The sequence below is a fragment of the Candoia aspera genome, chromosome 4, assembly GCF_035149785.1.
Source record: "Candoia aspera isolate rCanAsp1 chromosome 4, rCanAsp1.hap2, whole genome shotgun sequence".
Lineage (NCBI taxonomy): Eukaryota > Metazoa > Chordata > Lepidosauria > Squamata > Boidae > Candoia > Candoia aspera.
In genome coordinates, this window is record NC_086156.1 from 29,561,750 (window position 1) to 29,586,768 (window position 25,019).

Consider the following 25,019-nt stretch of genomic DNA (forward strand, 5'->3'; position numbering starts at 1 on the left):
TCCCTGGCTTCTGGCTAACCCTGACAAGGTTTCCCTTGAGCACGACCTAGCTTGGGTGGGGGGGCGTTTATATGTGCCTGACTCTCAGTGAGCTACAATACTTGCCTGTTCTCATGACAGCAAACAAGCTGGTCATTTTGGTTTTCTCAAATCCCTCCATTTGGTTTGGCGGCAATTTTGGTGGCCCTCCTTGAGAAAGGATGTCAAGGCTTATGTCACTTCCTGCCCTGTCTGCGCTATGTCTAAGCGACCGTCAGGTAAGCCCCAGGGGCTTTTGCAGCCTGTGGCTGACCCTTCTCGCCCTTGGGAAGAAATCTCCATGGATTTTATTGTGGACTTGCCTCCCAGTCAGAAGAAGACTGTCATTTGGGTGGTCAAAGACTATTTTTCAAAGCAGGCCCACTTTGTTCCCTGTGCGTCCATTCCATCGGTGCAACAGCTGGCGAAACTCTATTTGGTGCACGTCTACCACCCCCACGGCTGCCCCTCTCGTTTGGTGACCGATAGGGGCACACAATTTACCTCACAATTTTGGCGGGCTTTTTTGAAACTCATTGGCACCGGACAGGCATTGTCAACCTCTTGGCATCCCCAGACTGACGGATCTACAGAGGTCCTTAATGCCACCCTAGAGCAATTTCTTCGCTCTTACCTCAATTATCACCAGGATGACTGGGTTGATTTGCTCCCTTTTGCTGAGGCCGCTTACAACAACGCAGTGCACCAAAGCACTGGTCAAACCCCCTTTCGGGTTGTTTCAGGGCGGGATTTTGTGCCAATCCCTGAGTTTCCCCAACCTCCTGGCCCGGCTGTGGCGGCCTGTGACTAGGGTTCTCGGCTCGCTGATTCCTGGCCCGTCATTAAAACCGCTCTCCAAGATGCCCAGGCTTCCTATAAGCTCCATGCTGACCGGCATCGACGCCAACAGCCGCCTTTTCATGTTGGGGACCTGGTCTATCTCTCTACCAGATTTATCAAGTCTCCTCAGCCTTCTAAGAAGCTGGCCCCTAAGTTTATTGGTCCCTTTCCTGTTACTGCTATTGTCAATCCTGTCACTGTTTGTTTGGATCTGCCTCATAATTTGAAGTGTTTGCACCCTGTTTTTCACTGCAGCTTGCTCAAGCCTGCACAGAACTCCTCTCATTGGCATCCACAACCTCCTCCCCCTCCTCCTGTCATGATTGATGGCCAGCAGCACTTCAAGGTCAAGGAGATTCTCGACTCTCACAGGCTTTGGGGGTCTCTTCAATACTTAGTTCGCTGGAAGCATTTTCCCCATCCTGAATGGGTCGCTGCGCGCGATGTCCTCGCACCTGATTTGATCCGCGCTTTTCATGTTGCCTACCCTTCTAAACCTTCTGCCTGATTTTTGTCGGGGGGGTGGTATGTCATGATCACCGTTGCGATGTTCGCTCCATCGTAACAGTTCGCATGCCAGAGTGTTGATGCGTGTTCCTGGCTGGGAGGGTGCTGCTGATAAACCTTGTATGGGGAGATGTGTAGGGCTGTGCCAGGAAGGAATGTGTTTGGGTTATCTCTTAAATGTCAAGGTCTTTTTGCCCGTTGATCAGCAGAGCTTGTTAGGAGCACCTGGGAATGTGGGATTGTTCTATATGCGGGGGGGGGGGGTTGTTGTTGGAAATGGAGCTATTTAGTTTGAGTTTAGGCGCGCTTTTCTCATTCTCAGCTTTCTTTCTGTTTGCACCTTATTCTAAATAAACCAGACCTTAAACTTAGATTTGGAGTCTGAGCTTTTTATTTGAGTAGGGCAATCGTTACACTAAAGCTAAAGACTTCCTGGCTAAGTATGGAACTAAGTTGGAGCAGGATGCATTTGATAAGGCTGCATCTGGAACTAAACAAATGGAATCCACAACACAAGATGAAGAGATGGGTGCTACATCTAAAGACTTTGATGAGTTGCTTTCATAAAAATGGCTTTGAATTGTCTTACATGGAATATAAATGGGTAAATTGCCCTCAAAAAGGAAGAAAAATTTTCCATTATTTGAGGAAATTGAAATATGATATGATATACTTACAAGAAACTCATATAAAGAAAAAAGATATAAAATATTTGATAAATAAGAATTTAGGACAATAATTTACTACAGCAAGTTTGAAGAAAATTAATGGCTTTGTATTATATATTATAATTATAATATATAAAGATATATATTGTATTATATATTATAATCATTTTTGAAAACATGTTTATTATTAGCTGATGAGCATGGTAGATATGTAGCTGTTGGAATTTCATGGACTTAAATCTATTATTGTGGGAGTATATGCACCAAATGAAAATAAAAGTAATTTTTTTATGCAACTTTTAAATGATTTGTCAGCTTTTTCATATCAAAGTTGGTGTTTAATGGGGGATTGGAATGGAGTTACTTCCCCATTGATTGACAGAACATCTGAGAAACAAATTAAAATCAAACAAGGGAAATTACCAAAATCACTTTTTTGATCTGATGGATATCTTGGCATTAGTGGATTCTTGGAGATACAAAAATGGATTGGCAAAAGATTATACTTTTTATTCAGAGAGACATAACTCTTTTTCAAGAATTGATGTGATTTGGGTCTCAAGATACTTGGTGAATAAAATCTCTAAAGTGGACATTTTACCAAAGAACTTTTCTGATCATAATCCTGTAAGTATGACAATAAAAAAAATCTCCAGGTTATATAGATGGAGATTGAATGAATCTATTCTACAAAATGAAAAGATTGTGGAGGATTGTAAGAAGAAATTGAATGATTTTTTTGATATTAACTTGGAAAATGAACTAGACTTAAAACTCTGTGGGATACTAGTAAAGCAGTTAGGAGAGGACATTTTATTTATCATAACCATGGTCTTGAAAAAATATCAACAAAAGTTACAAATGGTTTTGGATCAGATTAAGCTGACAGAAAATGAGTTACAGAAAAAACCATCAGATAACACTATTGTGTACCAACTCATTACACCAATAAGTGTCAATGCTGAGTGTGAAAGAAATTGGAACAAAGCTAAAATACACTAAACAGAGACATTTTGAATTTGCTAATAAGCCAGGAAGATGGCTAGCATATAAATTAAGGAAAGAAAGAGAGAAGAAAATGATATTAAAGATTCAAGAAGGAAATGTGGAATTATTGGAAAATGAGAACACTAAGAAAGCATTTTATGGTTTTTTCCCCCCTAACTTATATAAAAAACAAGAAGTCTCTTTGGAGAAGATAAATGAATATTTGAATAAACAAGATCCACCAAAACTTTCAGTCACAGAAATTAATATTGAATAGTCCCATAACTACTTTTGAAATAGTTAAAGCCATAAAAAGAACTAAATTAGGAAAAGCACCAGGACCTGATGGCCTACCTGCATTATATTATAGATGTTTCGAGGATCAGATTCTTCAACCTTTTAAAAGACTGATGAATTCTATTTTGTTAGGTTCTGCAATGCCAGATTCATGGAAAGAAGCTAACATTGCACTTTTACCAAAAGAAGGACAAGACCCTTATTTATTTATTTATTTATTTATTTATTTATTTATCTATCAAATTTGTCACCGCCCTTCTCCTCCAACTGAAGGCTATAAAATATTTGCTTCAGTAATGGCTGAAAGGATGAAGAAAATTCTACAGGAACTTATTCACCACGATCAATGTGGGTTTCTACCTAAAAGACAGCGAAAAGACAATGTTAGAGTTGCTTTGGACATCATAGAATAGCTACAATATCATAATGAATGCCAGGTGGCTCTTATCTTCTCAGATGCAGAAAAAGCCTTCGATAATCTGGAGTTTTATGTTTAAAGTCTTGGAAATTATGGACCTTGGAGAACACTTTATCCAGGGAATTAAGACAATTTACACACCTCAAAAGGCAAATATTGTTGTGAACGATGAGTTAACCGAATCATGTCATATACAAAAAGGAACAAGACAAGGAAGCCCTTTGTCACATTTGCTCTTTATTTTGGTGTTGGAAGATTCTAACAGAAACATTAGAAGAGATGAACAAATAAACGGCTTAAAGATTAAACAAGAGGTTTTTAAACTGAGGGCTTTTGCTGATGATTTAGTTTTGATATTACAGGATCCTTTGGATACTGCAGAACATCTGATGAAGAAGCTGAAAGAATTCAGCTCATTGGCGGGTCTTAAAGTAAATAAAAAAAAATAAACAAGAATGTCAACTAAAAATATGATCTTGTCCAATCAAGAATTTCTGATGGGTAAGATGGGTTTCAAGATTAAAAAAAAAAGGTTAGATATTTGGGGGTGATTTTGTCAACTAAGAACAATACGTCATTTTAGAATAACTATATTTAAATTTGGAATGAAGTGAACAAAGATCTGTTAAGATGGGGAAAATTACAATTGTCTCTCATGGGGAGAATAACTGTGATTAACATGAATGTTTTGCCTAGGATGTTGTTTCTTTTTCAGACCATACCGATTTTGTCGACAGATTTACCATTTAAACAATGGCAGAGAGATATTTTGTAATTCTTTTGGCAAGGCAAGAAACCAAGAATTAAATGTAATTTGTTACAAGATGCCAAAGAATGGGGAGGTTTGGGTTTGCCTAATTTAAAATTTTATTTTGATGCCTGTTGCTTGCTTTGAATGAAGGAATGGATAACTTTGAAGAACAAGAAATTATTACAGCTTGAAAGACATGAATTGAGATTTGGGTGGCACACTCACTTATGGTATGATAAACTTAAAGTTAATAAGGATTTTAAAAATCATTTTGTCAGGAGTGCCATACTGAGGGTCTGGAACAAATATAAGGTAAGATTGTCTCCTAATGTACCATTGTGGTTGTCACCTCAAGAAGCATTTGTTAGAAGAGTAAATGTGGGAGGAACAAGTTAGTTAAAGTATAAAGATTTGTTAAATTTTGAAGAGGGTGAACTGAAGCTTAAATCAAGGAAAGTGTTAGAACTGGAAGGTTTTACATGTCATTGGTTTACTTATGTGCAATTGTTAGAACGTTTTAAAGTGGATAAAAAGAATTTTAAATTTGTCAATGAAACAACGCAATTTGAAATGGAACTTTGTATAAATGATGAACATGTTAATACAAAGATGTATAAAATGTTGTTACAGATGAATTTGGAAGATGAATATGTCAAAGAATGTATGATTAAATGGGCTAAGAGTTTTGGATATAATATTATGTTGGAGCAATGGGAAAATACGTGGAACAAAGGTTTGAAATTTACTTTGAATTACAACTTAAAAGATAATTTCTATAAAATGATGTACCATTGGTATTTAGCCCCTGAGAAGTTGTCAAAAATGTATAACGGTGTAACTAATGTTTGTTGGAAATGTTTACAGGGTGAAGGAACTTTTTATTGTCTTTGGTGGACCTGTGAGAAAGCTAAAAAGTTTTGGGACCAAATATGTACTATTATTCAAAAGATCTTAAAGTGGACTTACAAAAAATAACCCAGAACTGTTTCTCTTGGGTTTGATGGAGAAGGAGCTAGAGAAACAACATGGGACTTTGCTTTTATATACGATTACAGCAGCAAGACTTTTATATGCACAACGATGGAAAGATTCACAAATACCTACAGTGGAAGACTGGATTATCAAACTGATGGAGCTGGCCCAAATGGCTAAGCTAACAGCGTTAATAAGAGAAAATACCATTTCTGGCTTTATCTCTACTTGGCAACCACTTTAAATTACTTGCTTGTATCAGCAAAAAATGAAGCTTTGATTTTGGGTTGTAGTGATTAAATGGTTTGTTTTGATAGAAAAATATTACTAAGGTTTAACTAATGGTAAGAGATTACATTTGCAAATTTACTTATATCTGTATTGGAGAAAGTAGGAAGTCACTTTCCGTTTCTATTCTCTATCTGCTTGCACTTTTATAGCTTTTTTCCCCTTTTTTCTTTAGTTCTATGCTCTAGCTTTCCTATACTCTATATTTTGTATTTTAATTATACTTTGAAAAAAATTTAATAAAGTTCTCATATACAAAAAAAAAGGACTCAAAGAAACAAGTTCAGAGAACGGAAACAAAAAAGATCAGGGGACTAGAAACTAAGCCTTAGGAAGAGAAACTGAAAGGGGTGGATATGTTTAGCCTTGAGAAAAGATGACTGAGTTGGGATATGATAGCATTCTTTAAATGATTACAGTAAAACAATGTCACTTAGATAAAGGCCAATATCATATCCAGAGTGCAGGATATGGAATAATAGGGTCAAGTTACAGGAAGGCAGAGTCTGACTGAATATTATGGAAAAAAAAGAACATTTTAACAGTAAGAGCAAGTTGACACTGGAACAAATTATCTGGAGGGGTAATGGGATTCCTTTCATCGTATATGTCTGAGGAGAGGTTAGACAGCCATCTGTCTGAGATGCTTTAATCTGGGTTTTTGTATTAAGTGGTTGTTGGATTCAGTGGTCTAAATTATCATCTCCACCTCTATTTTTTTATGATTCTGTGCTTACTGTTTCTAAGGTTGTAATTAAATCTCTCAAGACTAAAAAGCGAAGATATTACCTTTCAGTAAATCTTCCTATAAATCATTCTGCTCCATTATTACTAGATATAATGTTTGATCTTTTATGCTACAGAAACATTGCCCAGAAAACACAACTAGTTCTTTTCTAAAAGGATGTAGGCAGTTATAGAACCAGGTGTGGAGAAGTTATAACCTAGCCTTAGTTATAGTAAGAAGCCGCAAATCAACAACTCATTAACTTTTATCAGTAAACCAACCATAAAATAAGGTCTAGTTGACACGAATACCTATAGGTTCTGGGGCTTCAGTATAGGAATCAGGCTGGAAAAAAATAACTTTTAGTATGATTATCTATGCATAATCTAGCAATGGACCATGAAACCGAGTGCATTTTTCAATATTATAAATTAAGGGGACGTAAACAAGCATGTCTGTATAGCTCCTCCCATGGGAAGATGAACATGCCATGCATTTCCTTATTTTCAGTAACTCACTTATTAGCATCCTTGTATTCAAATGGCCAAAGCAATTCTGAGCATACATATGCTTTGAAGAGAATAATACAGACAGAAGTGCTAAGTGGCTCCTCAACAGTATATGTCAATGAAAGGTATTGAAAATGGTTCTCTTGTCAGAAAGCACCTCAGGAGATTCTAAATACTAGTCATTGAATGGCAGAGTTGATGCCCAGGATCTATAGAATGAACCGTGTTAAAGACGTTCAGAACTATATTCTTTATTCCCATATAAAATGGAATACAAAAATACAGTGCTGAATGCAGAAAGCAACATTTACTTCCCATTGAAATAAGTGTTGCTTCAGTTTAGCCTTGTAATAAAATAGGCCTACCACATTTAGGCTGGAAAAGTCCAGATAACCATCAGATAGCAGCAAGGAAATATAGGGAACCTGACGCTTTTTTGCCAACAAGGTGTCATCCAGCTTTTTATACTCCAGATCTGCTAGTTGTAAATAAAACCTTTCACAACTGGAGTTGAGTGCAAACAACAGAGACTGAGCCACAAGCCATTGTGTCCACACCAGACTCAAAAGATTTGTGTGTGTGTGTGTGTGTGTTTGTACTGCCATTTTTGGTTAGCTATAAATTATTTATAATTGTTACTAGCCTGCTTTGAACAGCCAAAATTTAATGAGCTAAGACCAAACCTATCATTTGCTGTGAAAATAATCACAGAATTATTGGTAGTTAAAATGCTCTTATGTATTTTAAAAATATTTAGGCTGATAACATTCAATAAATAAATACATAAACATTTCAGATTTAAGGCAGCAAGTGGACCCAATGAAGCGTTGGATAATACTGAGGCTTTTCTGCATTAGGGATCTTTCAAGATGGTGAATAATTGTTTTTTTTTTTTTTAAAGCTTACACTAAAAGAATTGACTTTAGTGTGATAAAATGTTTGAATTTGGATTTGGTTAAGATTCACAGTTATATCTTGTAATTCCAAATAGATGGTTTCTCCTGCTGACCTTTATATGAGGAGGCAGCGAAATCTGTCATCGCTATTTAATTTGTTTAACTGCAGACACATGCTCTCTAGAGAATCTGACACTATATTATCCATTTAACCCTGCCCTGGACACCTGGATGGTTTTCTGCAATGTATGTGAGAAGTAGCCTCACATTTTTCGCTGGACGCAGTGAAACACAGAAGCTGTGCTTCTTACTTGCCTCTATAAAGGTAATTTGCAAGGTGTTATTCAATACATTTAAGAAATTAGTATAGCATATTTCAGTTAATTATGGTTATTAGGGTATGTTTTAAACCAGATTTAAATGACATCGCATATAACTGGCAGTTTCCCTGCTTTTAGAAATAACTGGACTTACCAAATATTTTTCCTTTTAAGTATGTTTAAAGTTATAGTTTTTCACATGTATAATCTTCAAATTATATGCATTTAATTAAAAAGAAAAAAGAAAACTTGTAATATCACTATGGAACACAAAAGCGTCCCTACATCTTTCAGTTCTGTACAATTTACACCAGTGTTTCTCAACCTCAGCAACTTTAAGAGATGTGGACTTCAGTTCCCAAAATTCCCCCAGCCAGCTGTTTTACACAACAGAGATTTAATCTGTTATTCTTTTATTGGGTTCTGAAGACTGCCTTTGGTTTCATCCCAGAAGTTAACTTAAGTCAAAGCCTTTTCAGGGATTGTTATCTTGTAGAGGTGAAAGGACTTGTCGATCCCGATGATGCTGGGACCCTCACTGTGGGGAGTGTGTTCTATGATCCATGAAGGTCCCAGAAGAGAGGGCTAACTAAACATGGTTCACTGGAGAAGGAAATGGCAACATAATCCAGTATTCTGCCAAGACAACCAAATGGATTTTCACAAACAGCTCAATAACACTGAGAGATGGGCCCCTCCAGGTCAGAGATATCCAGTGTGCTGCTAGGGGGGAACAGACTTCTATACCTACCAAATCATAAAGTTCTAGTTTATGAAAGATTGAAATAACAATAAAATATATTTATTAACATTATAAATTATTGCTTATATTTCTATCATTATAAATACATTTATTGATATTATAAGATACAATTAATTTTTTTTCTGGCAATATTTTTTTAACTTACTCAGTTTGCAAGTTTTACTTGCCATTTACTATTACTGCTATCTGCCATGTAACAGAACAAATCCAGGGAATGGTTAAATATCCTGGGCAAATTTTTGTTAAGGCATCTTTGTATTTTTTTAACCAATCTATGATTGTTTAATAAAACTGAATTGACTATGAAGTAACCATATTTCTTAATTATGTTAATGTTTCTTTTCAGAGCAACACCTTGGCTTTTAAAGTATGGTTGCTGTTATTCTTGCTTCCAAGTGATTTTATTGATTTCTTATTGGTTTTATTGTTTTGTTGTACTGTTTATGTTACCTGGTGAGCTTCATAGTGAAAAATGAAATAAACAAGATCAAATCAATAAATCTGAATGATGGCTAGTCCAAATAATGTTTTTAATTTATGAAAGAAATGAATAGGCACCATATCATCAGAAATCTCTCCTGTTTGGTTACATTTCCAGTTAAACTATTTTGATGAGCCAACTTTTCTGCAAGAACAATAATTTAAATTTTCTGGATGAAGAATTTAGCAGGGAATTTTGGGTGACTCCTTGACCAATTTCCTTTGCTTCCATCTTCTTTAAATTGTGAACTCTTTTAAAAAAAAATCAGTACAATGCATTGGCTGTAAGGAACTCTGTTGTTTACATAAGTGTACTATAAACAGGCTGCATTTGAAAGCACAAATTAATGACATTGTGAGTTGCTGCCTGCTGGGGTGAAAATAAATTGTGAGAAAAATATAGGGAGACAGGTAATGGGCACTCGCTTTGCTGCACAACACTTTTCAAACACTGTTGACTGTGTGCCAGTACACTGTATACGGCAATAACTGTCAACAGGATTTACAGTACTTTCACATTTACACAGGGAGAGTGAAAGGGTGAAGGAGTTCTATAGTTTTATTTGAAGGTGAGTACCAACTGTTTCCGTACCAATTATTTCCAACTAACTAGGTCACAAGCATAATGCCTATAGTTCAATGTGTGTTGCTAAAGCACTGGGGAGAGAGGGGAATCTTATTTATTGCCAATCCTTGAAGCATTCTTTTACCATCTTTATAGGAATGCTGATTGAGGTATGAGCTTGCTTCTAACAAGGATATAATTCTGTCTGTTATGAATCCCACTAATGATGGCTACTCTACATGGAATCTAGAAGCAGAGCATTGTTTAAAGAGATCAGTTTCATCATTTGATTATCTATCATTGCTTCTTGGAGTGGACAACATATTCAAACTGGAACTTTTAGGGGTTTCTCATGGAATTTTGAAGAATCATCAGGACCCCATGGAAGTAAGGCCCATGTTACCAAGAAACGTTTTGCTCCATGCTAGTAGTGACCAGCAAGAGCACTTCATGGTAATTAAACCCAAAATAGTTTGTAATGTCATGCAAAGGAAGATAGTGTTCACAAGGGAGGATGGAAAAAACAATGGACTGCTGCAGGTCTTAACAAGGTTATCAATTTAGATCTCCATGCCATTTATTACCTTTTAAGGGTACTGCATAACTGGTTCTGAGAAGGAATTCATGGGTCAAAGGGGAAAAGGTGATTTGTGATACAATCTGTATTAGCACTCAGTGGTGATACTGGTTATTACGTTTTGTATCCCATGGCAATATTACATAAGTTGCATCTTTTGTCTATTCCATTAAAACTGAATTATTGTATCTGAATTGCTGCTGTTCCTGAGTTCTTGGTTAAGTTTCTGCTAAGATTTAACCATTAGATTAAAACATCAAAACATTTTAACTACAATTCATGTAAAGGGTTGTTGCTGTTGTTTGATGGAAGCAGTTTTTCACATTTCACCTCAAAAGTTATATTTTTATTGTAGGTCTTGCAAAACCTCTTCCATGGCTGATTTAAAACTCCTATTAGTTTTATTTTCTGTGTCTTAATTAGTGGAGCGTACACTTGACCCTAATAAAGTTCTATGCTGAGCTGAGCTGTAGAAAAGCATGTCTTTTCAAAATCTCCCATTTTTCCATTCTTTTTTTCAAGAGCGGCAATGTCAGCTCTAGTGTGAATTCATAGAACAGGTAAAAATCTTTCACTTAGCATACTGGCACATGGGAAAAGCAGGAAATGGATTCCACTAAAACAAAAGATAATAGGAATTTTTAAAAGAAGGAACTATTGAAATCACTCAAAAGAAAAAAGTGACACTGTGACCATAGAATTTAAAAGTGCTGAATTCAGAACTAGGTATTTTTAATAGCATGCGTATCACATCTCCCTTGGTCTGGAGCCAGGTGTTTGATTTCTGTAGAGACACAAATGTATTTTAAATATATATTCCATCATTAGATGAATCTGACAGAACCATCCAGTTAATGGCAAGTTTTGATCATGTGAGCTGCTGGATAATTGACAAAAATGTTTCTAGATAATTGAAAAAGAAAGACCCTATTTAGCTAGCATGGAGAATGGCATTGTTACATGGTTGTTGGAAGAAGATAAAGATATAAAATGCTGGAACTTGCTTTTGTTGAACCCTAAGAACTCCACCAAGTTTATGTACCACATTCTTTATTAAAAAGTATTTCATGAAGTGCTAAAAGATATTGGATAATTTCCTCCATTTTTGTTGTTTTTAAAGTTATTAAAGGTCACCCTCGTAGATGCTAACCTGTAAATGTCAAAGCCTATAAAGCAGCTAAGTAATGTATAAATAAATTAACTGTATTCCTTACTGTACATTTATAATGCTAGGTTCTAGTACTTAGGGTGTCAAGCTTCAAATGTTGAATCTGTAGATTAATCAAAAAGAAATTGTTAAGGGCCAAGTTTAATCAGTGACTTTATTTGAAGTAATTTTGGTTCTCTAAATGGAAACTGAAATTCATTACTGAAGATGGTTTTCCTTCCTTCCACTTCTGATATGCCAAAATTTACCCATATTCAAGTTTTATTATTTCAAAGTGAGCACATTTTTAAACCACTGAATACCATTATTTGGTTGTTAGCTCAAGCTATAATACATAATGGAACTTCTGAATATCCTATCTTCTTTCCAGCTTCCTTGAACACACACACATTTTTTTTTTCCTTTTTGGTACCTCTTGATTTCACAAAACATCACAAAGCCCTAGTGATATTTTCTAATAATTCCCAGCAATATAGAATAATGTGTTATTATTAAAATAGGAAAGGATATTTTAAGGATATATATGTTGGTGTATGTATGAGCATGTTTGTTTCAAAAGGAATGGCAAATATTTAGAAGTGTAACAAATAGCTATATTCTAGAATGGACAAATTTTTAGAGACCAGATGTAAGAAAATCTGGCTGACATACAACATCCTTGTTGGCTTAATATGAAACTTAGTGCGTACAAGACTTCAAGGGTCAGCAAACAAGAACTACTCTCAAGCCAACAAAGAGACTCTAGGTTTCACAGCATCCTTGTTTTTTAAAGCTGGAAAACCTCTGACCCATGTGCCTGTCAGGTACTTCAGGAACTGCAGAGTTCCTTAGAGGCCTTCAGCATCCTTTGTATGCAAAAGCTCTCAAGTTCACTTACGTCCTCTTCTTAACTTAAAGTGCTAGAGAGAAAATCTGAATCCTTCTACATGTTTATGGCATGTGAACAGTATAAAAGACTCTGTCAGAACCAAGCCTGCCTCTGACTTGGAAAGTGAAACTCTTTTCAAGTCACAGGAGGAATTGGAAACTCACTGGGCTGAAACTGGAAAAACAAAACTCCAAGAGGAGCCAGCAGTGCGGGAGGAGTCCAAGGCACTAATTGGGCAAGATTCAGGGGAGGATTCAAATCCTCCAATCAGCGCAAGTGAACTGAAAAGCACGCAAAGGAGAAGGGAACCTGATTGGCTACAGGAGACTTCAAGCATGCCAAAGAATGGAATAAAAGGCAGCAGGGCGGAGAGCGAGCTGCCGGAGACAACCAATTGTACAAGCCTGCAGCTTCAGCAGAAGGTTCCCTACCAGCATCAGAGACAGCGTCTGTTGCCAAAGAGGAACCAGCACCTTTGTTTCACTCCAAAGAGGACTTGCATCCTGCATCTGTTGCCATCAAGGAGCCTTTGCTCACCAAGCCCACCAGTCTCAGTCTTGCTTCCAACCTTGAAACTCCACAATCTTCCAAGCAGCTTCCTCATGCCTTGAAACTCCAGCACCGCTGCATGTCCTCACTCCCATCCAACTGTGCTTCGTGTGCTCAGCCGTGTTAAGGTACTTCATACCTATCTTGTTCAGGATCTGTGTTCCAGTTCAGTCCAGGGCTTCCAGCTGAGCCCAGTCTTGCTCCCAGTTTCCAGCCTTGCTCCAAGCTTCCAGCCCAGAGAATTCAGCATAGTCCGGGGCTTCCAGCTGAGTCCAGCCTTGCGTCCAGTTCCCAGCCTTGCTTCAAGTTCCGAGTCCTGCTACAAGACTCCAGTCCTGAGAATTCCACCTAGGGACGCGGTGGCGCTGCGGGTTAAACCGCTGAGCTGTCGATTGGAAGGTCGGCGGTTCGAAACCGCGCGGCGGGGTGAGCTCCCGTTGTTAATCCCAGCTCCTGCTCACCTAGCAGTTCGAAAACATGCAAATGTGAGTAGATCAATAGGTACCGCTTCGGCGGGAAGGTAACGGCGTTCCGAGTCGTCATGCTGGCCACATGACCCGGAAGTGTCTATGACAACACCGGCTCCAAGGCTTAGAAACGGAGATGAGCACCGCCCCCTAGAGTCGGATTCGACTGGACTTTACGTCAAGGGAAACCTTTACCTTTACCTTTAGCCTTGTTTCAAGCTCAAGTCTCCCTTCTTTTGGGGGAGATGGGCAGTAACTCAATTTGAATAATAAATAAATAAATAAGTAAGTAAGTCCTGCTTCCAAGCTCCAGTTGCTGTGTCCAGACCCAATCCAGTTCCAGATTGCCAATGATCCAGCATGAGAACAGTTCTAGCACTCCATTCCATTTCGAGATCTGTTGTTTCCAGCACACTGTGTTCCAGCTGCATCCAGCCTACCTGTCCAGTGAGAGTCCTGTTTCACTGCCTATTGTGCCCAGTTGGGCTTCTTGATTTGAGTTTTCATATTCAAGGACTTAATTATTGTAAATAGTTATTCAATAAAGTCTGTTTTATAAGACCTTGCCTGACTGCATAGTCTGAACAGGACAGACTCTTGGTCAGCATCTTAAGAGCTCCAGGGTATAAAGACAAATTGAGTCTATTGACAGACTTCTGCAATCATACTGCAGCCCCCTGTCCAACCTAATATTTTGATGGTGCACGAAAAGCTGCAGAAGACTCCAGTTAGTATTGGGAATTTTGTCTCAGTGTGTTTAAAGTTCAATATGTGGATACAATTTCAAGATATAGAATGAAGTTTACCAATTGGGAAAAAAAAGTAGCTACTTTTTGACAACAGTGAAAGTGAAAACAAAACTGAAAAGGACCGAGCTTGAGTGAACAATCCCTTTCAAAAGCAAAAAAAAAAAAAGTTTGAAATTAAAATTTCTTTAGCTTCTGCAGGCATTTAGCTTGCTTACATAAGAACAGAGGAGATGAGATGGAAGGCTCCACTCAACCTTCCTATCTACTTCCTGAGTTGAAGGAGAATGTCTAAAGAGAGAAACCTGCTTTAATATGAGTCTCAATCAAGGAAGGCTTCTATTAACATTCAAATGAATGTGAGAATAATTGAGGTCACTCAGTCATCCAAGTCAGTGTGGTCAATTTTAAAACATTAAAGCCCTTTGATGTTGCCCACCATCATATCCATGTGCATATCCATGTAATTAGCTGGAAGTGGAATTAAGGCAGAGGTTCCATTCAGACATATAGCACAATCCTTAAAATCCATTAAAAATCTTTTCCAATGACAATTAAAACATTCATGTTTGCCTATTTCATTGCTTTCTAGTAATTCTGGTAGGAGGATTGTCTTCTCTTTATTTCCCCAATAGGCCCTCGCCTAGTCACACGTGGAACAGGGAGATTTAATCACCTATTTTCTTTAATTATATACATCCAAACAGTATATACAAGGTATACAGTATGTCTCATCTGACCGTGAGGGAAAAAGCTAACACTATAACAACTATGACAGTCCATTCAGAAAGCACTTAAAAGGCTGCATGCTACTGTTACTGTCCCCACCCCAAATCCAAGAAGATACAATAAAGAAGCAGGAGCTAGAAGGCAACTAAGGAATAATTTTATCTACACAAATAATATTGTCTACATAATGCAGTAGTGCTTAACATTCTATCACATTTTGCCTTGTCTAATATACAAAGCCCAGGATGTTATTGCAATAAAAGCCAATGGGTATTTTATTTTATTTTATTTTATTTTATTTTCTCCCTTAAGACAGGACCAGTAGTTCATCTGCTTTGGAAATAGAATGTTACAGGTTCAGTCACTGGTATTTCCAAGGAAGCTGGAAAATTCCAGTCTGAAATCCTGTTCAACTGCTGCCTGTCAGTACTGATAATATAATTTAAGGTGAACCAATGCTTAAAGTTTTGCTCCTATGGGCAAAATAAAAGAGTACACTCAGGACCAAAGATACAGTATAGAGAAAAAACCCTTGCTCTTCCTGACAGTAAGTGGCCTTACCTTAACTGAGATGATCCCAGTGAAGAGTGGAAATGCTACTCATTTCCTACTAACAAAATGAGAGCCAGTTTGGTCTAGTGGTTAAGGTGCTGGGCTAGAAACCAGGAGACTGTGAGTTCTAGACCCACCTTAGGTATGAAAGCCGGCTGGGTGACCTTGGGCCAGTCCCTCTCTCTCAGCCCAGCCCACCTCACAGGGTGGTTGTTGTGGGGAAAAGAGGAGGAGGAGCGAGTATTAGGTATGTTCGCTGCCTTGAGTTATTTATAAAAATAATAACGGCGGGATTAAACAAAATCTGCAGAAAACGTACTATACAGACACATACAAACACACAATGTATTCTCACAGCCTTACTATCTGCCATATACTGAGCAATAACAAAAATTCTATCCATGTTTTTTGCAATATCAAATAAACGGATCTGTAGTATTTGCATTTGGAATTGTGGTGGAGTATTTCTGACTTTCTCCAAAGCTACAAGGATGCTGCTTTCTTTTTAAGTTGCAGACCCCTATACATCTCATAAACAGTTCAAACACTATTTTATTCTGTTCTCTGTCTCTTTTACATGCAGTATATATTTTAATGATTGTGAGAACTGGCTGTTAGTGATTTGAAAGAAAAGTACATCATAAAAATCTTCTGCTGCTAGCTGAACTTGTTTTGGCATGCAGAGAGTCCAACGCACCTGCAGAGAGAATGTTCCCAATAATGGATGACATCTGGTTGAAGACAAAAGTGGAATGTCAGTAGTCCTACTAAAGGGTATGGCAGTGGTTAGAGCCAATCTAGCTGGCAACTGCTCTGAGGTCTCTGAATAACTATTTGGCAGCCTGCTGCTTCTTTAGAAAACAAATTCTTACAAACTCTAAGCCCATAATGATAACACTGGTTTAGGTCCATCTACCAGAAATTTGGCTTAAACAACACAAGCATTGAGACAGTAAAGCTGATCTTTGGGATAATTTGATTTGCAGGTATATGTGCCAAGCACGTAACAGTGATATGTTCACACTGCTAGCTTTACACATCCTTATGCATAATATGAAAATGACAGCTCCTCTTCAGACTGCAGCTAACATTTTAAAAACAGAGAAAAAGGAGAGAAAAACAAATACAGAAGACAGGAAAATGGTGCTCCTTTTGGAAGCTGCTACCTACAGCAACTGCTTCAGTTTGCAATATAATAAGGTCAGGCATGGAAAGATGGTGAATGTCAGATAATATCATTTCCTATAGCTTGCATTTAAAAGAAATGCAAAATAAATAATAAAGGGAGAGGGGGGAGTTAGAGTTTTATTTGCTGTACTTATTACTTTTCAACTTTTATTCCATTTTATCCTAGTGTTTCAGGTGGATAAGAGCATTTTTTTAATTGATGAACCGATTTTTGTATTTGAATGTATCACATATTTTCCAGTGCAGAGTATGAAGGAAGGACAGAAAAGTAGGAAGCAGAATTATTTATGTCCAGCTGAGCATATGTATTACGTTAGTACTCAGACTGGAATAAACATAGACAATCATAAAAAACAAACAGAATTAAGCACTATCCTGACTCTCACTGCCATCCTGTGTGTTTTCTGGCTAGGTGACAAAATATGGTGAATATATGATCAGGTGAATGGTTGAATATTTTCAAGGTGATGGTTGATTAAATAATAGCCAATAGCATGCCTCTTCTGTCTTCCTTCCTTAATACAAGCACCTCACATTATATAATAAAGCTAAAATCGGTTTTCTTCTATAACATTCTTAATAATATAGAAAGACTAGATTCAAAGTAGATATTTTGAGGTTAACTTGGGACTTTGTCCACAACATATAACAGAAGGCATTTTCAGGGGTGAGTTTTGGGTTAGACTTTTCTTCTGCTTTTCTCTACTTGCAGCATCTAGTTTCAAGGCTTTGCTGGAGGAAAAGCAGAGCCACTTTGCAGAGCCAAAGGCTGGTTAGAGAAAAAGGGAACGTTCCTTCCTGCCCACATCATCTCCCTTGCTTTACACATGGAAAACAATTGAAAGATTGATATGCCTTATCAGTCACATCTAGTTTTCCACTCAAGAGTGGGGGAAAGGCTGAATCTTCTGGCCTATCATGTTACCACATCTGAAGTTTATACTCCATTCCTTTTTAACCACTCACTTGTCCTTCAGTCAGTAGCCTTGAACAAAACATTTCTCTAGCTCTGCATGGTCTTTTTTGCTTGCTTCTGTTCCAGGCCTCTGCTATGTATTACACTCGTGGTCTTAGCCCAGGCTTTTCCCTTTGTTTTCCTCCACTATTTTTGTCTGTTCTACATTTTTGTCAGAAATATCTTTGGGGAATGAGGGGAGCAAGATATTCAAATGTTTTCAATTGTAATTGCCATGATTTCCATTAGACATGCTGGATTTCGGTCTCCTCATATTATTTGCTCAGGTCTCTGTCTCTATCCTATAACTGTCCATCAGGCTCTTACCACTTAGTTACTTGCCTATTCTGTAATCTGATTCTGAGTTCTTTGTTCTTTAGCATCATTTCTCTAGGATCTCCTACAAATTGGTTTTCCGTGACTCAATCCCCCTATTTGCCTATGCAGATAATCCTATCCTTACCACATCTGCAATGGTGTAAAGACAGACTGCCCATCCAACAATAAAATAAATTTAGGACCTGTATGACATGTTAATCCTAGTCAAACTGCCTTTTCACCTCCCTTACAGAAATGTAACTGTTTGCTAACATTGTACTGTTGACATTTCAATTCCCGTAGCAGTTAGCTAGAATGCCTGGGAACTTTCCTTCATATTACAACTCTGTTAATCAATGCCAGAATTTTCATTTTACAAAATCCCCTGCATAGATAGGTCATGAAAAAGATTTAAGTAGTTTTGTATAAAGCAAAACATCCACTTGGTTGGCAAAGCTACGTTAGGATTAAAAGAAGAGCAGTACAATAAGGCTAAGCTTCCACTGACATTTTGGCACTGATGGAAAGACCTAGTCTGCAAATGAATTCCAAGGCCTATTAAGATAATTAAAATAGTAAGAGGAATAGAAACTTGCATGAAGAAATCCTTATATGAACCAGTCTGAGACTTTGTTCAAGCTAGTGAATATTGTTTCACACAGGAAATAAAAGCAGCTGATAGGATATTTATTAAATTAGTCAGAGATTAACGAACAAATATATATTTGTCTTGGTTCTCAAGACAAGATTTAGGGTAAACCTTGTCATTTGCAAAATGCAGCAAATCTTGTCATCGTACAAATTGTACAAACATATCTCCAGTAAAATAAGTGTATTTTTATATGAGCAAGAAAGTATATTTAACTTGGAAATAGAAATCCTTTCTTGAAACTGTCAAGGAATCACAAAGCCTGAGCCCAGACAGGAAGCATACTGTTTAAATAGCTGATAGACATAAACTTTTCACCTGCCCTAGTTAGAGCTTTTCTATAAATCCCCTCCACCAGAAAATCACTCATATGTTAAACAATCTTCTGTTATTTTTAATGGTTGATCTATTATGATCTATCTATTTTAAAATCTGAAAGTTTAAACCCAGAACCAACTATTCATTTAAAATTGGACACTCACCTTGGCATGCAAACTTCAGTTCCTTAGCATCTGTAACAGCAGTCCTTTTATCTGGCCTATTCTTTTCAAATCGACGATGGCTTCGCCTTTTCTTGGTCTCACCCCAAAGATTTGATCCGCCATGCATACTTGGAATGTTCAAAATAGCAATTCCTTCCAGAGAAATATTATTCAGATCTATCTGAATTCCATCACACTTGTGAGCCAAAGAGAGACAGAGACAGAGACAGAGATGGGGAGAATGAGGATAAAATAAAGAGGAGGAAATCAATGAGAAATTACAGGATGTCCGCATTTTTGTTACCTAAATTATTTTACTAAACGTATTTTTCTATATTAATTTTCTATATCTGACTACTTGACAAAATTGCAGGGAGCCCAGAATTTGGATCCTGGATTGAATAAATTCCCTTGTCACAACAGTCTTCAAGTCATGAATGCAACAGAAAACAAAACAACTTGACAGAAAAAAAAATGCCTGTAACTGAGTCTTACCAAATATCATGGCCCCCAGATGTGTTGGACTACAACATGCATCATGGCCGAGGATGACAAATGTGGGGACTAGTGGTACGTACTGCCAAAGGACTGGACTTCACATATACTACTTCTTTCCTAAACTATCCCAACAATTTGGGGATAAATACACTTTTTTTCTTTATTCCTATTTTGTCTAAGGTAAAGGTAAAGGTTTCCCTTGACGTAAAGTCCAGTCGTGTCCGACTCTAGGGGGCGGTGCTCATCTCCGTTTCAAAGCCTTGGAGCCGGCGTTGTCCATAGGACACTTCCGGGTCATGTGGCCAGCATGACTCACGGAACGCCGTTACCTTCCCGCCGAAGCGGTACCAATTAATCTACTCACATTTGCATGTTTTCGAACTGCTTGGTGTGCAGAAGCTGGGACAAGCAACGGGAGCTCACCCCGCCGCGCGGTTTCGAACCGCCGACCTTCCGATCGGCAGCTCAGCGGTTTAACCCGCAGCGCCACCGCACTAGCTTTCCCCAACTTAGTGAGTTCCATAGGTTGGACTTCAACTCCTGCCAGCTATGGGAAGACTACTTTATATGGAGCTTATTTCTTCTCTACTTGCATTGGTTTGCATTGGTCCTCAGGATGTTATTCATTCATTCATTCATTCATTTATTTAGTTGTTTATTTATTCATCACATTTATATATCTGCCTCTCTCATGGGCATGACTCTGGGTGGTATAAAATAAAAACAGATCATAAAAAAACAAACATTAATCTATTGTGTTATATTATGTTGTTGTAATCCCTGTCCAACAGCATAAATAGCCATATAATATACATGAAATGTAGGAACAGATATAAAATATAAACTTATTTATGGACAATAGATGAATCTGGAATAGTCTTTTGGTAGGCTTTAATTGCTAGCACACAGAATATTAATATCTTGCAGGTAATAACAGACTAGTTGGGTGCTTTCCAGTTGCTGACTGACTTCCATCTCCTACAGCTTTGGAAAGATGATTCCAATAGACCTGATTCTTTTCCATACTGATAAGCAGTCTTGATCCTCACAATGCTATTGGTCTTGCCAGTTAGGGATGATGGGACCTGATATCCAACAGCCTCTGTAAGGCTGCCAGTTACTTTAATCTGTACTACTATTTCAACAATAATCATAGTAACAGTTAATGATTCTAATATGCTTTTAATAATCAAAGTTTAAATCTGCACACAAAGTTTAAATCTACATATAGTATTCATTATTTATTCCTAACACCTGCAGTAACACAGACACATCGTGGCTGTATGGATAACAAAGTGTGTAAAGTTGTATAGTGGAAGCACATGTGTGTGTGTTTTTAGTAACAGGTTATTTTTTTATTAGAATCAAACTTTTTTTACATGTCATATAGGTGTTAAGTATTGAGAGGATTTATTTTTACTAAAAATTCTGCACATGTGTACACTCACTTACTGCTATACATTCTTGATAAACAGATATTAATTTCATAATTAAAAGTAATCTTGTGTAAATACCCTGCAGGCCTCAATGAATCAAACACATACTGTGTGTCAGGCCTCCCACTGTCTTCAAGTGGAATGTACTGGCTGGATAATTAGATAGTACATATTTTTTAACCTTATTTGCATGCATATTATATCTTTTGCACACTGACAAGCAGCAGTAACAACAAAAGTCAGATTACCACAGGGAATTCCCACAAAGAAGTCTTCATTCCTTATAATTTGCAGCCTAAATTAAAATAATTTGATCTTTGACAAGGATGAAATGTCAAGCCGAAGGGGGTCCTCTACAAGCCACAGCCTGTGGCTTCAGAAATCTGCCTAATTTATGTCAGTCACTTCTTAATACATATTTAAGTATTACACGAAAAAGATGATAAATATGCAATCTGACACCTTTGGTATTTCCCTGCTGTTAATTTATAAAGGTCTTGTGCCCCCCCTCCATCTGACTAAAATTATTTAAATAAAGGGAGAATTGTGATATAAGATGGTGCAGGGAGCATTTTCACTCAATATCAAACACAGCAGGCAGTACACTAAGACAATTATTTCACTAGGCCTCAGAATCATGCTGTGATGAGTTACTTTCAGAATTAGTAAAGAAGAATTTCTTTTGTTCAGACATAGAAGAACTTCTGTACAAATCTATTTTCATTTTGCTAACATATCAAAACTGTATTATATATTTACTGCTTTTATTTTTGATATAAAGTATAGAAATTATTTAGCAAAGTGTTGGTAAATATAAATATGATGGTGTCTACAAGCATTCGTTTGTCCGTCCATCCATCCATCTATCCATCCATCCACCCACCCATCCATCCTTTCTCATGTAAACAAAAAAGTCTGTAGAAAATGAAACCTATTGTATGATTAAAACAACAGAAATGCAGTCTATAATTGAACATTATCAAATGGCAAGGTGAGAAACATGTGGTTCCCCATATGTTGGACTGGACTTCCATCATTCTAAATGACTCACTATTCTAGCCCAAGCTAATGTGGAGTGCTGCTCAGCAACATCAGCTACATATTGCCCATCCTTATAAGGAAACCCTGCTGGCTCAGACTGAAGTCAGTTCAGAGTTTTGTCAGACAATGGACATCAGGTGATTCAAGGAACACTTTATGCCATACTTGTTCACAAGCTGCTTCCTTGCAATTGTCCTGTCCCCAGCAACCAGTCTTCAGTAAAACACGAGGTTTGAAAGTTAAGCCATCCTGTTAATGGCTGATGGTTTTTAGATAATGCTTTAAATCCTAAGTCAGAAACCTTACCAAACTATGCATTAGTGAATTCCATAAATATATGATTTTACAAACAAGTGCTATTTGTCCTAAATCTTCTTATATATTAAACACAAATGTCTATTATATTCTCAGATAGCTGTTGTCTCCATATAATATATCTAATATTTTAATTATTAGATTATATTCAACTTACTCTATCTTTAACATATTCAATATCATTTTTGTATTTTTTTTTCATAACAGCAGTTATAGTCAGTTCTCAAACTAATTGATCTGATTTTTAACAATGGGGCTTTACATGCTTGCTTTTGGGGAAAAAAAAGGAAGAAGAGTGAGCAAGTCTGTCAAATTAATGTGCATCACTGTTTGTGCCAGTTCCTTCAAAAGCAGGTGTGAACTTGCACTGATTCCTGAGAAAGTTACACATGAAGTCAAACTTCAACCCTATTGTACTGAATCTTTGAAATAATGTTTCATATATATTTCTGTTCCCTTCTTCCTCAACGCCCCCGCTCCAAAAAAAAAGGCCATAATGAAAAAGGGAAGGGAATACAGATTTCTGGCTATTTCTGTAAGAGAAAAATACAAGCTCTGGCAACCCAGGTTAGTTCTCTGGAGGGTATCATTGTATTTATCCACTGCTTCTAGCCAAGAGAACCTTTGAATGTATTGTGAAAGGTGAAAGGTCCCCTGTGCAAGCACCGAGTCACGTCTGACCCTTTAGGGGGACGCTGCTTTTGCGACGTTTTCTTGGCAGACTATAGCAGGGTGGTTTGCCTTTGCAGTCATCACTTTCCCCAGCAAGCTGGGTACTCATTTTACCAACCTCGGAAGGATGGAAGGCTGAGTTGACCTGAGCCGGCTGCCCAAGAGAGAATCCAGCTTCCGCTGGGATCAAACTCGGGTCATGGGGAGAGTTTCAGCTGCAATACTGCCACCTGCAAAAACCATAATCCAAAATAGCTCTCTTGCAATATAACCCCTTTGCCCTGCTGCCTGTTTTCTAGCTAAGGTTTTGTAATCACTCTTTAGAATTATCGAAACTGTGGGCTACATTAATACTCCTTCAGGAAAGTCCCAACTTTTCTCTCACTTCGCTAACTATGGGGCAGAAAATATCTTGCAAGCAGTAATGTATGTGTACATGTCTGAAATCAGGAAAGCAGCCCAATGAACACAGACGAATGTCAAGCTAAATGCATAGATTAGGCTTCCTATGTTGGAATATAGATTCTTCTTTCTTTTTTTCCAGAATCTGATATTCATAGTTGAAGTTATACAAGAACTATATCACTATTTAAATTACTTAAATTCAGCCATTTTAGAAAATGCAAAAACAGCTCTCCTTATTAATCCCTCCTTTTACAGAAATTCCCTCTTATCCCTGTATTTTATTTATTTATTTTATAAATTTATTCACCGCCCATCTCTCCCCTATGGGTATTTCACCTGTTAATACATGATACATAATATAGTACATGATACCTCTGTAGCTTCAATCCTCAATAGTCAATGAGTTAGGGTACTGTTAATTTCGGTGGGTTGACATGGATTTTGCTGCCATCAAGAATGAGTTTTATTATAGCTGAAAACCTTAGTGTGAGATTTTTATTTAAGGTGTGCATGTGTATACAGATAGATATATCTTGATGTAAATATGTGATGAGATGGAATTTTCAACTCAATTTTCCATAGCAGTGTTGGACTTCTGAAATGCCCAGCCACTAGAGATGAGGTTAGCTCCTACTTTAAGTTCTGGGAGCAAGTGAAAAAGAGGCTTTTGTAACTTGATGTCAGGATTTTGGTTTATTTTATATGTTTTAGGGGGGTTAGGGATGCGGTGGTGCTGCAGGTTAAACCGCTGAGCTGCTGAGCTTGCTGATCAGAAGGTCAGCTGTTCGAATCCGCATGACGGGGTGAGCTCCCGTTGCTAGTCCCAGCTCCTGCCAACCTAGCAGTTCGAAAACATGCCAATGTGAGTAGATTAATAGGTACCGCTTCAGCGGGCAGATAACGGCATTCTGTGACTGTCATGCTGGCCACATGACTACGGAAGTGCCTACGGACAAACGCCGGCTCTTCAGCTTTGAAACGGAGATGAGCACTGCCCCCTAGAGTCGGACATGACTGGACTTAATGTCAAGGGAAACCTTTACCTTTACCTTAGGGGGGTTACTTTATTTCTATTGCTAACTGTGGATGTTTTAATAGTTGTTGTATTTCTGTAAGTATTCAAGCTGCAATGTACCCCGTTCAGGAGTAGTGACAAACTGTTTATCTATTTATGGGATTTATTAGTTGGATTTGGTGTTACTTCATTGGTCTCTATGCAGCATACCATTGCATTGCATCTTGACACTGACCTATGGCCTCCTCAGAGAAGGGTAACATTAACATAGTTTTCTTACTTTACTAGCAGTGAGCTGACACAAAATATAACATTATAATTACATAATACTAAATAATAAATAAATACATACATACATACATACTAAATAAATAAATAATACT

The 25,019-nt window shown here is 37.5% G+C and overlaps 1 protein-coding gene across 8 annotated transcripts in view; it reads right to left on the minus strand.

The window, feature by feature from the left end:
- Positions 1-25,019, minus strand: part of DGKB (diacylglycerol kinase beta) — a 249,659-nt gene that overhangs the window by 55,508 nt on the left and 169,132 nt on the right. For all 8 annotated transcript variants that reach the window (XM_063303710.1, XM_063303708.1, XM_063303712.1 and 5 more), the window contains one exon: positions 19,255-19,450. In XM_063303710.1, coding sequence (XP_063159780.1) covers positions 19,255-19,450 — 196 coding nt within the window. The remainder of the gene's footprint in view (positions 1-19,254; positions 19,451-25,019) is intronic.